At 43.4% G+C, this 14,376-nt stretch overlaps 1 protein-coding gene and 1 long non-coding RNA gene across 3 annotated transcripts in view; one reads left to right on the top strand and one right to left on the bottom strand.

The window, feature by feature from the left end:
- LOC126196560 (protein singles bar) overlaps nucleotides 1-14,376 on the top strand; it is a 158,951-nt gene that overhangs the window by 22,417 nt on the left and 122,158 nt on the right. The window contains exon 1 of one of the 2 annotated variants that reach the window (XM_049934575.1): nucleotides 4,047-4,088. The exons of the other annotated variant lie outside the window; for it this stretch is intronic. Within the exon in view, the coding sequence (XP_049790532.1) occupies nucleotides 4,087-4,088 (2 nt within the window). The 5' untranslated portion in view covers nucleotides 4,047-4,086. Of the gene's footprint in view, nucleotides 1-4,046; nucleotides 4,089-14,376 lie in introns of those variants that run through there. 2 annotated transcript variants of the gene reach the window in all.
- LOC126196587 (uncharacterized) overlaps nucleotides 1-14,376 on the bottom strand; it is a 131,560-nt gene that overhangs the window by 99,209 nt on the left and 17,975 nt on the right. The gene's annotated exons all lie outside the window — the stretch shown is intronic.

Raw genomic sequence — 14,376 nt, 5'->3', positions numbered from 1 at the left:
TTCTTCACCTCGAGGAGGTGTGTATGATATGAGGATGAAGTTTATGACTCATCGCACCTGAACAAGACCTACGAAGGGCAGTCAAATGAAAAGGAGACAGATGGGAAAAAAGTAAGCAAACTGTTTATTGCTTCAAAAGTAATTTCAATAACTGTTAATACATTTATCCCACTGTGAGACAAAACGGTCATTGCCTTCATAGAAAAACGCTTGCGTTTGCCTACAGAATCATGATTGTAGCCAAGTTTCCACCTCTTCGTACAAAACAAATCGATGGCCACAAACGTCTTTCTTCAGGGCCCCAAAAATATGGAAATTGCAAGGCGAGAAATCGTGATAGAATGGAGGATATGCAAAGGCATTCCAGCGAAACTTTTGCACCGTAGTCGGATCAATCTGCCAACAAAATGGCCGCCAACATAATGCCAAGGATGTTACAGGACAAAAGCACAAGAAAGTTGAAGAGGAAGAAGAAGAAGCAGATAATGATGATGATGATGATGGCTAAGCCTGAACACCGGACATATAATGAAATTATTTAGATGCAGCCGAGATATGCTTACTTGGAAATATGACGTCGTTAATGACACCGGTGTCTCTGTAATTCATATTGCTGTGACTAGAGACGATGTGTCATTTAGGAAAAACCAAATTACACTGGGTACAAAAAGAATTACTGTGTCTAACGTTTCCGAAAATACCCTCCTCAAAAGAATTAGGGGAACATGACTTCGGACGTCTACCGTACTCCACTGAGCAACAACTCAGTGCTGGGTATGTTACCAAATCAGAACCAAACATCATTACATCCTCAATCGTTTGCATAAAAAGAACTGAAATGTTCAACCAGATGCCGAAAATAAAGTGGAAACAGTCATTTTTTCATTGGACTCAGAGCTTCAATAACATGTATGTCCTCTATAAGCGTGTATCGCTGCCAGGCACCTACGTGGTATGCTCCGTATAAGTCTAGGGAGGTCACTCTGTGATATCCGTTCCCACTCTTCAAAGGAGAGTCTGTGGTGGGACAGAACGACTGTGAAGCATGTCCCATATATGAACGATTGGGTTTAAATCGGGCCTCACCGCTGGACATTGCATTACTTCAATGTCCAGGCTTCGCATAACATCCCTGCTGATACTCGCCACAAAGGCCTTGGCATTAGAAGGAATTCAGTTCCACCACCGTATGCAGTTGACAGCACAGGGGCCAACAGGATCTGTTCGATTACTGCCTGGCGGTAAGGCGACTACGGACAACGACAAGAAGCGTAAGTTTTTCAACACTGAAGCCTTCTCACAACATCACAGAACCTCGTAAATCTGTTAATTTTCTGTACTACGTTTGGCAGGAACCACTCACCACTGGCCTATGCACACGAAAACGGCCATCATCTTGCGTCAGAGGGTATCTGCACTCGTCTCTGAATAACATGTTTCGCCAGTGATGAAGCTGCGAGTTGACATGGGAAGAGAAGAACGGAAGGCGAGCTGCAAGATTTTGTGTCAATCGGAATACTCGAACATGATGTCAGCCTGTACGGTCCTTCTTTCTCGTAACCTGTTCATTACAATCTGATCGCACACAGCGGCTACAGGGACCCTTCTGAGATCTTGCAGTACTGTGGTGGTATCCGTTACGACGCCGCAACGCAGAGATGGTCAGATATCGCTCTTCGTGTGGGCGGCTTCGTCCAACTTGCCTTGTGTACTGCTCTTCTCCGTGTAGCGGGTTCACAACCTATGGATGGCACGTGGAGAGGTATTGGCATCTGCAACAACACCATCGAAAGTCTATTCTTCTTGGATCAAACAGACCGGGCTTGCAATTTGCAGTACATCCAGATGTCGCATTGCACGTGTTTGTTTGAGTATAGCATTCACAAAAGACAGCTGCCATCTGTGTATGTTCTAGAAAGCACTGGGACCACGGGACTCGCATTCGTAAGGACGACGGTTCGAACCCGCGTCCGGCCGCCCAGATTTAGTTTTTCCGTGATTTCTCTAAATCACTCCAGGCAAGTGCCGTGATTGCTCCTTTGAAAGGGCACGGCCGATTTTCATCCCCCTCCTTGACACAATTTGAGCTTGTTCTCCGTCTCTAATGATATCGATGTTGACGGGACGTTAAACTCAAACTTCCTTCCTTCAACACTGGGACACGAGTACTCACATCCTTGTTAGGGGACATAGTGTAATGCATAACACAGCCGATAGATGGCGAATGGCTTGAGTTGTTGCGAAGATATCAAGGTGTGCAATAAGACCACAGATACCGCCTGTATTCAAATGGTTCAAATGGCTCCGAGCACTATGCGACTTAACTTCAGAGGTCATCAGTCGCCTAGAACTTAGAACTAATTAAACCTAACTAACCTAAGGACATCACACACATCCATGCCCGAGGCAGGATTCGAACCTGCGACCGTAGCGGTCGCTCGGTTCCACACTGTAGCGCCTAGAACCGCACGGCCACTCCGGCCGGCCCGCCTGTATTAAAATAGGTTTGACATACTGGACGGTGAAACATGTGATCCCCTAATTATTTTGAACGGTGTGTATGAGGTCAAAAGTTTAAATGAATTACGCTGGATAATATTGTAGCCTCTCCCCGATGTTATTCAATCTGTATATTGAGCAAGCAGTAAAGGAAACAAAAGAAAAATTCGGAGTGGGTATTAAAATCCATGGAGAAGAAATAAAAACTTTGAGGTTCGCCGACGACATTGTAATTCTGTCAGACAGCAAAGGACTTGGAAGAGCAGTTGAACGGAATGGACAGTGTCTTGAAAGGAGGATATAAGATGAACATCAACAAAAGCAAAACGAGGATAATGGAATGTAGTCGAATTAAGTCGGGTGATGCTGAGGGAATTAGATTAGGAAATGAGACACTTAAAGTAGTAAAGGAGCTTTGCTGTTTGGGGAGCAAAATAACTGGTGATGGTCGAAGAAAAAATGGTTCAAATGGCTCTGAGCACTATGGGACTTAACATCTATGGTCATCAGTCCCCTAGAACTTAGAACTACTTAAACCTAACGACATCACACAACACCCAGCCATCACGAGGCAGAGAAAATCCCTGACCCCGCCGGGAATCGAACCCGGGAACCCGGGCGTGGGAAGCGAGAACGCTACCGCACGACCACGAGATGCGGGCGATGGTCGAAGAAGAGAGGATATAAAATGTAGACTGGCAATGGGAAGGAAAGCGTTTCTGAGGAAGAGAAATTTGTTAACATCGAGTATAGATTTAAGTGTCAGGAAGTCGTTTCTGAAAGTATTTGTACGGAGTGTAGCCATGTATGGAAGTGAAACATGGACGATAAATAGTTTGGACAAGAAGAGAATAGAAGTTTGCCTAATGTGGTGCTACAGAAGAATGCTGAAGATTGGATGGGTAGATCACATAACTAATGAGGAGGTATTGAATAGAATTGGGGAGAAGAGGAGCTTGTGGCACAACTTGACAAGAAGAAGGGTTCGGTTGGTAGGACATGTTCTGAGGCATCAAGGGATCACCAATTTAGTACTGGAGGGCAGCGCGGAGGGTAAAAATCGTAGAGGGAGACCAAGAGATGAATGCACTAAGTAGATTCAGAAGAATGTAGGCTGCAAAAGTACTGGGAGATGAAGAAGCTTGCACAGGATAGAGTAGCATGGAGAGCTGCATCAAACCAGTCTCAGGACTGAAGACCACAACAACAACAACAACAATATTAAATGTTACAGTAGAGGTGCTACTGAAAATTTTTAAGAATTAACGCTTTACGGGGTTCGGAATTTTAGCAACTAACGAATAAGTGTTCACTATCGAAAACGATTATGAAATGCAGATGCAGACTGTCGTGGCTCCATTTGAGCGCCACACACCGGCCGGAAGTGTGGAATGAGTGGCCACCGCGATGGTCAGGAAGCGAGACCGCATGCTGGAGGCGGGCGTTGCCCCCCGCACCGCCCGGCCCTTGGATTGTGGGGTATTTTTACCCGGACTGCGTTGTGTCTGCGTCTGCCGGCGCGAGCATCCGGCCGGCTAGTAGCCAGGGCGGCGGCGGCAGCGTCGGCAGATCCACCCACACTCCAGCATGTGAGTATCCTGCTCCGGCACCGGCACCTCAGTTGTCCCCACTAACTTACCTGCACCCGTGTCCAGTGCCCTCTGTAACGCTGGCTGCTTCACAGTGGCTAACACAATAGTGATGACATAATGACTCTTGCAGGCAAATCACAAAATATGCTCACTTGTTTCTTCAGTTAAGTATATTCCGCGAAACCTGTGGATCATTCAATACTTCTATATCGAGCATGCTGTCATTTGCTCTATCCGCCTCTCAGAAACAGTGAGGCGGATGTCGCCGTGGGTAGGACAATAGCGTTAATCGGGGAGGGTTCGAACTCTCCTAACAAACTTTCAGAGGTTGATCAGAGATGCTTGCTGAGAGTTTTTATGCAAGGAATGGTTGCTCTCCAGTGACTTTTCACAAAGTAATTCATCTGATGTTTTATCTATTGTTCTGTGAATAATTGCAATTATGCAAACGTGCGTAATGTGGAATGTTTGTCGGATTTGATCGCATTGTCTCTGCTGTTGATGGTTAAGACACAGGAGTGTTACTCAAGAGCAGTTCTCTTAAAGGCCTCATCCGTTTATTCAGAATTAGGTTTTCGTTGGTTCCACTAACTATATTAGGCGAATGCTAGGACAGTTCCTTTGTAAAGGATATGACCGATTTCTTTCCGCATTCTTATCCCATACGAGCTTGTGCCCTATATCTAATTACCACGTTGTCAATGGAACGATGCATCCTAATCGAGTTTCTTTTTTGTAATTCTCTTGTGATTGTTGAGCATGTAAAACACTTGTGGTTAACATTTTGAACAAATCCTGCGAAGAAAGTTCTGCATTGTGATCTATTGCACGATACTTTGCGACAAGGCAATTGTTGCAATATTATCTTTTTTCTTAAGAGAATTTTCATGCTTTGAAACTTTGCACATGATCAGCGGTAATCAAAAAGTTAACTTCATTAATCATTAACGCATTACTAAAAGAGTTAACTTCGTTAAACGTTAAAGCGTTAATTTACAAGTGATTTATCAGAAGTCAAAGTTAATCGTTAACTCGTAACACGAAAACTTTATGTTGTGGCTGAATTGAAATGAATAATTTAATCAAACGCATTACCGTTGCTTAAATGAAAATTTTTTGGTTGGGCAAGTTTAGATAGAAAATAAATAAAAAAACAATTTAATCGTTTAATCATTTAGTTATGTAACTACTTAGTAATCAGTATAAAATCACAGGAGATAGTATCTCATTATCGGTGTGTATTTCCCTTAGTAAGATGTGGCTTTAATCTAAAATGCTCATAAGCGACGCGTCTGCCCATGTTCGCGAAACTGAACATTTGCTGAGGTTTAAAGATTTTACCAGCTTCTCAATCTTTATGTGTTATATCAAATTGTTAAGGCTCTAAGTGTCAGTCCTAATTGTCGATTTTTAGGCGTGCATATTTCACAATCGAGAAAGTATTTGTTCTCCCGATCTGGATACAAAATTAACGTAACATCAGTATATCCATTGTGGATGACTGTGACTTAAGCTGGCGTTTATCTGGTAATAAATATGCAACCAGTCGCTTTTTTACTATTTATTCAACCATGGACATGTTTTCGAGCCACTGCATTGCATCGAAAACATGTTCAAGGTTGAATAAATCGTAAAAAAGCGACTGGTTGCATGTTTATTACCAGATGAACGCCAATTAACGTAATAATTTAAATGCGTCCATGGATTTTCATCAGCTGTAGAGCTAGAATCCCATTCCACTATTTAATTTCCACAGTCAATCCACTAACAAAAATTAGTACCTACCGCGAACACAGTAAACCAACAATAAACAGCCAACACCTATAGTTATTCTCTGTCGCACTGAATTGTTTACATCAGTCGCACCCAGCCCTGCGTGGCCACACACCTACAGGCCTGAACTTGTGAGAACATGTCTTCCGCAGGCGATACGCTGTCATTTTTGTCACAAATAGAAGGTACCTAATTATCGATTAACGTACTCAAAGAAAGTTGCGGAAGTTAAAGAGCCCGTTAACGGTTGTCAAAATTATCTTAAAAGTTTTCAGTTACTCGAAAATTTAATTAATTAACGATTAACTGATTAACGGTCTTGTGCCAGCTATGCACATGATCGTGTCTTACCTTTGCAGAGTGCAAGCCTAATGCCGGCCGGGGTGGCCGAGCGGTTCTAGGCGCTACAGTCTGGAACCGCGCGGCCGCTACGGTCGCAGGATCGAATCCTGCCTCGGGTATGGATGTGTGTGATGTCCTTAGGTTAGTTAGGTTTAAGTAGTTCTAAGTTCTAGGGGACTGATTACCTCAGATGTTAAGTCCCATAGTGCTTAGAGCCATTTGAACCATTTTTTGCAAGCCTAGTGGTGAAGAGGCAAGAGGGCATTTAACCAAATTGTCAACAGCGAGCACCAAGAATCAATGGAAACGTCATCTTACAAATACGATACACATCCCTTATCACAAACTTTTACTGAGGTGCCCAGATATTCTCAGTGCAGTACAGCCACAGTGGTAAGTGGGAGGAAACTGAACTAATTACTGTAGAACGAATCGCTAAAGATCAAGGGGTCTTCATATCGACACAGTTCATATCGGACCCTGATCAACCTCTGAGAGTTCGTGGGCACAGTTCGGAATCACACTGCATTCTGCTGAAGTAAGGTTATCATCGTAAAATCATCCTTAGAAAAATTTTAAGTGATTAAGGAAATCATGTATATGTGCTACAATATGTTCAAGTTTTTAGTAGCATGCCGGTGGACTCCAGATTTAACAATGAGACAGCAGATGTATTTTGATTTGAGTGGAATCCAGAAACATTTACTGAGCGTCAGGCATACGCAAAAGAGATCCCTTCGGACGAGGCGGTGTATTTTGTATCTGTGGAATGGTATGTCTTCTGGTTGGCACACAAATTTCCACGTGGAACTGTCGCTGCACACATGGGCAACGATGATTTTATTGCATTCGCATCTATACTCCACAAGCCACATCACGGTGTTCGACGGAGGCTCCTTCCGGTAACACATAAGCTCTTGTTTCTCTTATTTATTCGTAATAGTCATTTCGCGAGTTGTACGCCGAAGGCAGTATTTCGTTATCTACCCCTCCTTAGAAAATACGCTCTCGCAATTTTGACACTAAAGAAAAATTACCTAAACTGGACTCTTCCCCCCCCCCCCCCACACCCCCTCCCCCACACCCACCTAAAGTGAATCCCTTGTTATTTGGCTCTGCGGGAATCAAATGTAAATAGTAGTTTAGGCTTCTGCCACTCTTTAGGGGACAGCACTCGTCGCTTGCTTGACTTCTTGCATATCAGTTCGTCATTACATGTTTTGGCAATGGTAAAAGTCTTTATCTTGTGCTACGTATTTCATTATTTCTCATAGATATTGGCAGAGTAAGTCTTTCAACCTCTATGTGTTCTTGAACGGCAAGGTTTGACATTAATGTTTATGAGTAAGCGGTTTCATTTAGACATTTGATAAAAAATTTATTTAGTTTACAAAATGTAAGCTATAGTTGCTTAAACTGGACCAGCTTCAGACGCTTAAGTCAAACTTTATAGTTTTTCGTCTACACGATTTGTCTGTATTAGTACTCACTGTTACTTTCTTGGAATTCTCTTTCAAATTCCAAGAGGGGACGCTCGAACGAAGAGAGTGGAGCCCGTCTCAAACAACGAAAGATATTGAGGATATTGATGGAATTCGGAAAAAGATGGGTCGGAAGAAGGTCAGTAAACAATTTAATAATCCAAAATCAATATCTCTGAGGTTGCCCAGTATGAAGTACGATACACGTATTCTTGTTCTTGTTGTGCCTTTGTCTCGCATCGGTGCATGGTCGGCATGGTTATTAGCGGATCTGGCACGGTTAATTTAACGGGTGACCGGATGCTCTTCCTGTCGCCATCCTCCTAGCCCTCGACACGGGATATGTGTATTCCAACTGTCTGTGAGTAATGTTATTTATCTGAAAGTGAGCTAAAGTTTGCCGGCCGCTGTGGCCGAGCGGTTCTAGGCGCTTCAGTCTGGAACCGCGCGACCGCTACGGTCGCAGGTTCGAATCCTGCCTCGGGCGTGGATGTGTGTGATGTCCTTAGATTAGTTAGGTTTAAGCAGTTCTAAGTTCTAGGGGACTGATGACCTCAAATGTTAAGTCCCATAGTGCTCCGAGCCATTTGAACCAATTCGAGCGAAAGATTTCTAAATGTTTACGAATCGTGTAACTGAGAGTTGACTGGTATTGGCGTAGTAAGATGGGGGAAACCGTCTAAAAACCACATCTAGGCTGGCCGGAATACCCACCGTCGTCGTTAAGCCGACTGACGGGTTCGATCCGCGGCCGGTGCACCTCCACGTCCTGAAAAGACGCTTTAGCACTAACGACTATCCAGGCGGGTGTATCCAGAGACTTATTAGTCCGTCCTCCCTTCACCTTTATGACGTACTGAACTCTGCTGCAGGACACTTCAGTGAGATGTCTGAATCTCTGTGGACGAACGGCAGCCTATTATTCCTCAAGAGACGAAACCAGAGAAGGTAAGGATGGTGGATGCTGGGATGCGGATCGATGTCGACGTTCTAACTTATTCTGGCGGTCTTACACTAGGTTCAGGTCAGGACTGTGGCGAGGCCAGTCCATTTTAGAACCGCTATTATTCACAGACCATTGCCTCACTGATGCTGCTTTACGACAGGTTGCATTGTCATGCTGATGCAAACAATCATCGTCTCCCAACTATTCTCCCAATTCTGTTTGCAGTATACAATGCTTTAAATGCCTCCATATCCATGAGTATTTAGCGTTATCAAAGCGCAGAAAGGAGATCACACCTTAACCTGGGAAACACGCCCAAACCGAAACAGCACCTCCACCGTACTTCACTGATGGGGGTAACGTTCTCCAGGCGTTAACCAAACATGAAGTCTTCCATCGGATCTCCACAGGGTATAACATGATTCATCATTCCAAATCACCCGTTTCCATCGTACCCCATTGTCTTTAACTCACAACGCACAGTCACTGTGCCAGCTGGACTGCTCATAGCACTTTGGGACTCAAGAGTGATTCCTTTCTAGGATTTCATCCGAACAGACCCCGCAATTCTCGACAGTCCGTGTCCGTCAATATCTGAGGTCTGTCTGGTCTTCATTCGGATATAGTTGTTCCTTCACGTTTCACTTCTCAGTCGCACCACCGCCAGTTGACTTGAGCAGCTTCAGAACGGTAGGAATGTCCCTTACGGTTTTGTTATATATGTGACATCCAATGACTGGTCCACGTCTGAAGTCACCGAACTCTACAGACTGACTCATTCTGTTGTTTCTGCTTCTGTGGTGACAACACAATACTCCCTGCCTCTCTGCGGGTTCGCCTCTCATGACATTTAGTGGTCAGTTCCGCAATATGTAGGGATGTCCAGATGGACCAGTTAGTGAACATTTTTCGGAAAAGATTTTGAAGAAGAACAGGTTTATTTTGGTCTTGTGACGGAAGTGTCTCTGCACTTACTCGTAAAGGCTTGCATAGAATAGCTGTACAGCTGGCAGAAAGAAGTAACATTGAGCATTCTCTCAAAGACGAAGTATCTGAGAAAATATGGGTTACCCTTTTTCTTAAAAGCCACAAAACGAAACTGTCTCAACAAAATCGTGTAGCGGGGGTCTTGGTTTCAGCAAAGAAAATGCAGATAAATTGTGTAAGCTGTTGGAAGATGTTGGAAAGGTAAACTCGCAGGTGACAGAATTTATAATATTAATGAGGGTGACATTACTGTGGTACAATCTATATTAGCGAAAGTCATTGATCTTAATAGTAAAAAACAAATGGCCATATTGACATCAGAAGAACGTGGGGCACTTATAACGATTGTTGCGTATGTGAATGTTAGTGGCATTAGTAATTTTCCCGAGCAGAAATATAAATGAAAATTTGAAAAAAGGGGCTCCAGTAGGGACAATCTTCGAAGCTTACCATTCAAGGGGGATTCAGATCATCCTCTTCACTCAATGGTTTCGACAAGTCAGCGAATTTTCAAGTCCTGGAATGGAAAAACCTGTGCTGTTGTTTTTGGATGGCCACCTTAGCCACTCACAAAATATTGATTTGATCGACTTGGCAAAACTAAATCACATTACTATTGCGTCACTGGAATTTCTCCCTAACATATGTGGATAAAACATTTATGGGTTGTCTAAAACTTTATCGCGCAATGGTTGAGGCACTGTAAATGTGCTGTATGTGCTTTCGATGTAAGGGACCTTTTTTGGGAAAACCTATATTAGACGCCAAATGGCTCCAATAGCAATCAGCGGATTTCTGATATACTGAAGAGGCAAGCAAAAAACGATATTCCTGTTTCTATGATTCTGTGTTAAACAAACAAACAACAGGATTCGTTTCTTTGCCGACAACAGAGAAAAATATGATAGGGGCAACGCACAAGTTATTGGAGAGCTTGACCCAAATCAGTCCATTGTCACTATTCATTCATTATTTAACCTCCTATATTCTTTCCCATCCCCGTTTTATACTTCACTTCTTTCTCCCATCTTCTCAAATATTACTTGTGTTACTCGTGGTTTCTTTGGTATTGCTTTAATCTTCACCACTACCTAGCTGATCAGATCCAACATGACATCAGTTCTTCCCCAAAAAGTTTCTGCATTATCTCCCTTACTGATTATTCCCTTGAATCTGATTTCCCCACTTGTCTTTCAGTTCCGTGTTGTTATTTCTTAGTTACTTCACATTACGTTTTGGTTTCCTTCTATCCAACTTGCTGGTTTATTTCGACCTTGTTTACACTCCTTCTGTTAGGAGAATTTGATCTGATGCGATGTCTGTTCTTGGTCGTGTTTTCACATCACGTACGCCACAAAAATTGCCGCCCCTCAAATTTCGTCACACTAAGAGGCTACCTGTTTCGTCTAATACGGTAGTGTTGGCTCTGTTATAAGGGAGATCGACAATGGTCATGGTTCAAGTAACAGCACTGACCTTCGTGGATGATGTGTTACGAGAGCAGTGGCGAACCGAAGTCATAAATGGTAATCAAAACAGTCCCACGGTTGTGCCACGTTAGCCGGTATGCGATCAACTGCCAAATAATTTGCTGAAACCTAAGGACGAACGTTTAAAACAAATATTGAAAGATGTACGGTGGCATAGCATGTAAAATGGAATTATTTCACGACCATTGTCTCTTCAAAGGCGTGGGTATCTTGTGAGCACTCCAGATGTTCTTTTTATTGTGAGTGTTCAAAATGGTTCAAATGGCTCTGAGCACTATGCGACTTAACTTCTGAGGTCATCAGTCGCCTAGAACTTAGAACTAATTAAACCTAACTAACCTAAGGACATCACACACATCCATGCCTGAGGCAGGATTCGAACCTGCGACCGTAGCGGTCGCTCGGTTCCAGACTGTAGCGCCTAGAACCGCACGGCCACTCCGGCCGGCTTGTGAGTGTTGTGGTCTTCACTCCGGAGACTGGTGGTGTTTCCCACGCTGGTCTATCCTGTGCAAGCCTCTTCGTTTCTGCATAGCTACTGCAACTTACATCCATCCAACTTAAATCCAAAGCTACTTGCTTTATTCAAGCCTTGGCCTCCCTCTGAAATTCTTTCCCTCCCCTTCCCCCTTCCTCCTCCCTCCATTACCAAACTGGCTATTCCTTAATGCAAGTTGTGGCGAATTTCTGATACTGTTAAGAATATAAATGCACCAATCACTGCGTGCGAGATCGAAACTGTATCACACCGGCGGTCGAAAGTGAAAACTTGATTTCCACCACCAATGTTATGTACAGTGAAGAATGTGAGTGGTGATGGATGAGAACGACCTTTCCTCTGCCATTACGGTTATATTTATTCCACACATTTGAGTATGACGCAATGTAGTAGCGCCCTCGCTTAAAACACGCCACTAGAGCCAGTAGGCAGGAACACTGCTAAACTACAGTGGCTTAAACCGTCCAGTTAGGTGTGAGGCAAAACTACTGTTTCCATTAAAGTAAGTATTAGAGTTGCAGATCATTAAGCAAGTTTCGACACGTGATGTTTGAATCCAACCCACTCTAATCATTACATTCCATTTCATTTAGGGACTGTTTCTAACTGGCGCACATCAGTGTCACTCATGTTCGTATTTATGTCGTATGATTCACAAACTGTATAGTATACCTACCAAAACGATAAATCTAGAGCCAACGCTCACACTTGAGGTGGGATTCGAATGCGAGAACTGCGATTTATAAAGCAGTGAGGCCACCGAGGTAACACGGCGGACGGAGACATTCATTCTGCTGATAAGTTATGATCGAATACTGCTAAGATGAAGCGCTGTGGGTTGAATCTAATGTAATATATTGACGACGTAATAACTTGCACACTGTTAAGCTGAAGGCTGTGGGAAGCCAGCAAGAGCACTCCAATATATGAAATCAGAGACACAACACAGAGGACAGCAAAAGTGCTAGCGTTCAGGATATCAGAGGTAAACAGTAGTAGTTGAGGCCTGCGAACTGCAGACGCTCTGGGCAGCTGTCCCAGGGGAGAAGTTTGACTTCAGAGAATTAAATTGCAACTCCATCCACCGCACAGACATTGACGTAAGGCGTCATTGTAGTAGGTGGTCACAAAAAGGCACATCTCAGTATAGGCAGCAAGCTCGATACTTGCTCCAGGGAACCGGAGCGTCAGTCAGATTACACAGACTAGGATGCTACAGCAGCAGTCCCCACTCACGAGAGGCTTCAGGGTGGGGCCAAGTGATGTAGAACATTATTGCTGCTAACAGTAATAGGAAGGACAGTGACGTTTAGCTTTCAGCTGAACGCTGTTGCTACCAAACTTGGTGTTTGTTAATGTAAAGACCAGAAACATCCGCATGTACCAAGTACCAGAAAGGGAGAACTTTGAATGTCATTTCCCAGAGGCACCATGGAGGTGCAGAGCTACTCGTCAGATAGGCCGAAGCCTGTAAAGTGCCGACGGATTGGTGGGCCGACTATAGGAAGGGAGAAATAGTGCGCCGTTACACTCCTTTAAAAATCCGTGTTTTTGTATCCAGATAGTGCTCTCAGTCAAACTGTTGGGATGGCCAATCCCCTGTCGCTCCTCGCCAGCCTCGGGTAAGCTCCGACAAGTCTGTTTCTCTCAACTGAAGTGCTGTTCTAAAAGTTCGTGCTTTACAGTGCTGCTATTGATTGCTACTTCTGTTAGCTCTCTTCCCACAGATTCAGACACTGGCTTCAGCTGTGCAACCAGTTGCACCCTTTGTTTTTTCTTCGTGTTTAGAATTAGCATTCAGTGTATGAATTAGTCTGACTGCAAATAAATAGTGTTAATCAGACCCCTGAGTCTCTTGCTGTAAGCATCCTGCCGGGTCTCAGAATCCGCCACTCTCCTAGGTGACTTGCGATCATATTTGGAGCTGATCCATGTAATCAATTTGCCTTCTCTGAAAGTTTGTCTTTCTGCATTTGTTCCTAATCGCTCGGAAATTGCAGACTGACCTTTACGCCCTGTCTTCCCCATATCCTATGTCAGGACATGACACTAACAACAAGCTATGCTACAAACTCAGAAACACAGAAACAGACAATCATTAACTTACAGTGGCATGTTTTACCGGTAAACGAAAAATTGATTTGTGGAAGACACTCCGGGTGACATAATCTAGTCTCTGGTTTTCGATCCATACTACATAGAATCACTGCAGTTGAGGCTTTTGTTGCTTTTCCTATTTTAAGAATTTATCAGACTTCTTTTCTTCAATAATTTACTACGCACGAACCCTAGCAATTGTATCATTCTGTAAGTACGAGGAAACCCTTGATTCTTTAAAGAATCGAAATCTCATGTATAAAAAGCTTCAAACGTCCGATTACTTTACAGACCAGTTAATGTGTTAAATGTTTTGATGTTGAACATTTATCCCTGAAGAAGTTTGTAAAAGGTTTGACATGACGCTTGAAGTATGTTGGAACCCGCTATGTGTTCTCATTATAAAACATCGGACGAATATTCTCCGGATAATTTACGCTTCATTTCATCCAAAAGCAAGTTTTTCACGCGCCTCACAGTTTATAACGTTGTATCTCCTGAACGATGCGTCGTACAGTCGTATAATTTTCCATGTCATTCAGAGATATATGTGGATACAATGCGCAAATTGTGTTGCAAACAGAGTTAGTAGTGAAACAGTAATAAATTAAAACGTCTTGCCTGATGCTACAGTTTTGCTGGATGAACAGCGAAAATACAATAAGCGAAA

The sequence above is a fragment of the Schistocerca nitens genome, chromosome 1 (assembly GCF_023898315.1).
Source record: "Schistocerca nitens isolate TAMUIC-IGC-003100 chromosome 1, iqSchNite1.1, whole genome shotgun sequence".
NCBI lineage: Eukaryota > Metazoa > Arthropoda > Insecta > Orthoptera > Acrididae > Schistocerca > Schistocerca nitens.
Note: the sequence above shows the minus strand (reverse complement) of the source record. Positions and strands in the feature narration are given on the sequence as shown.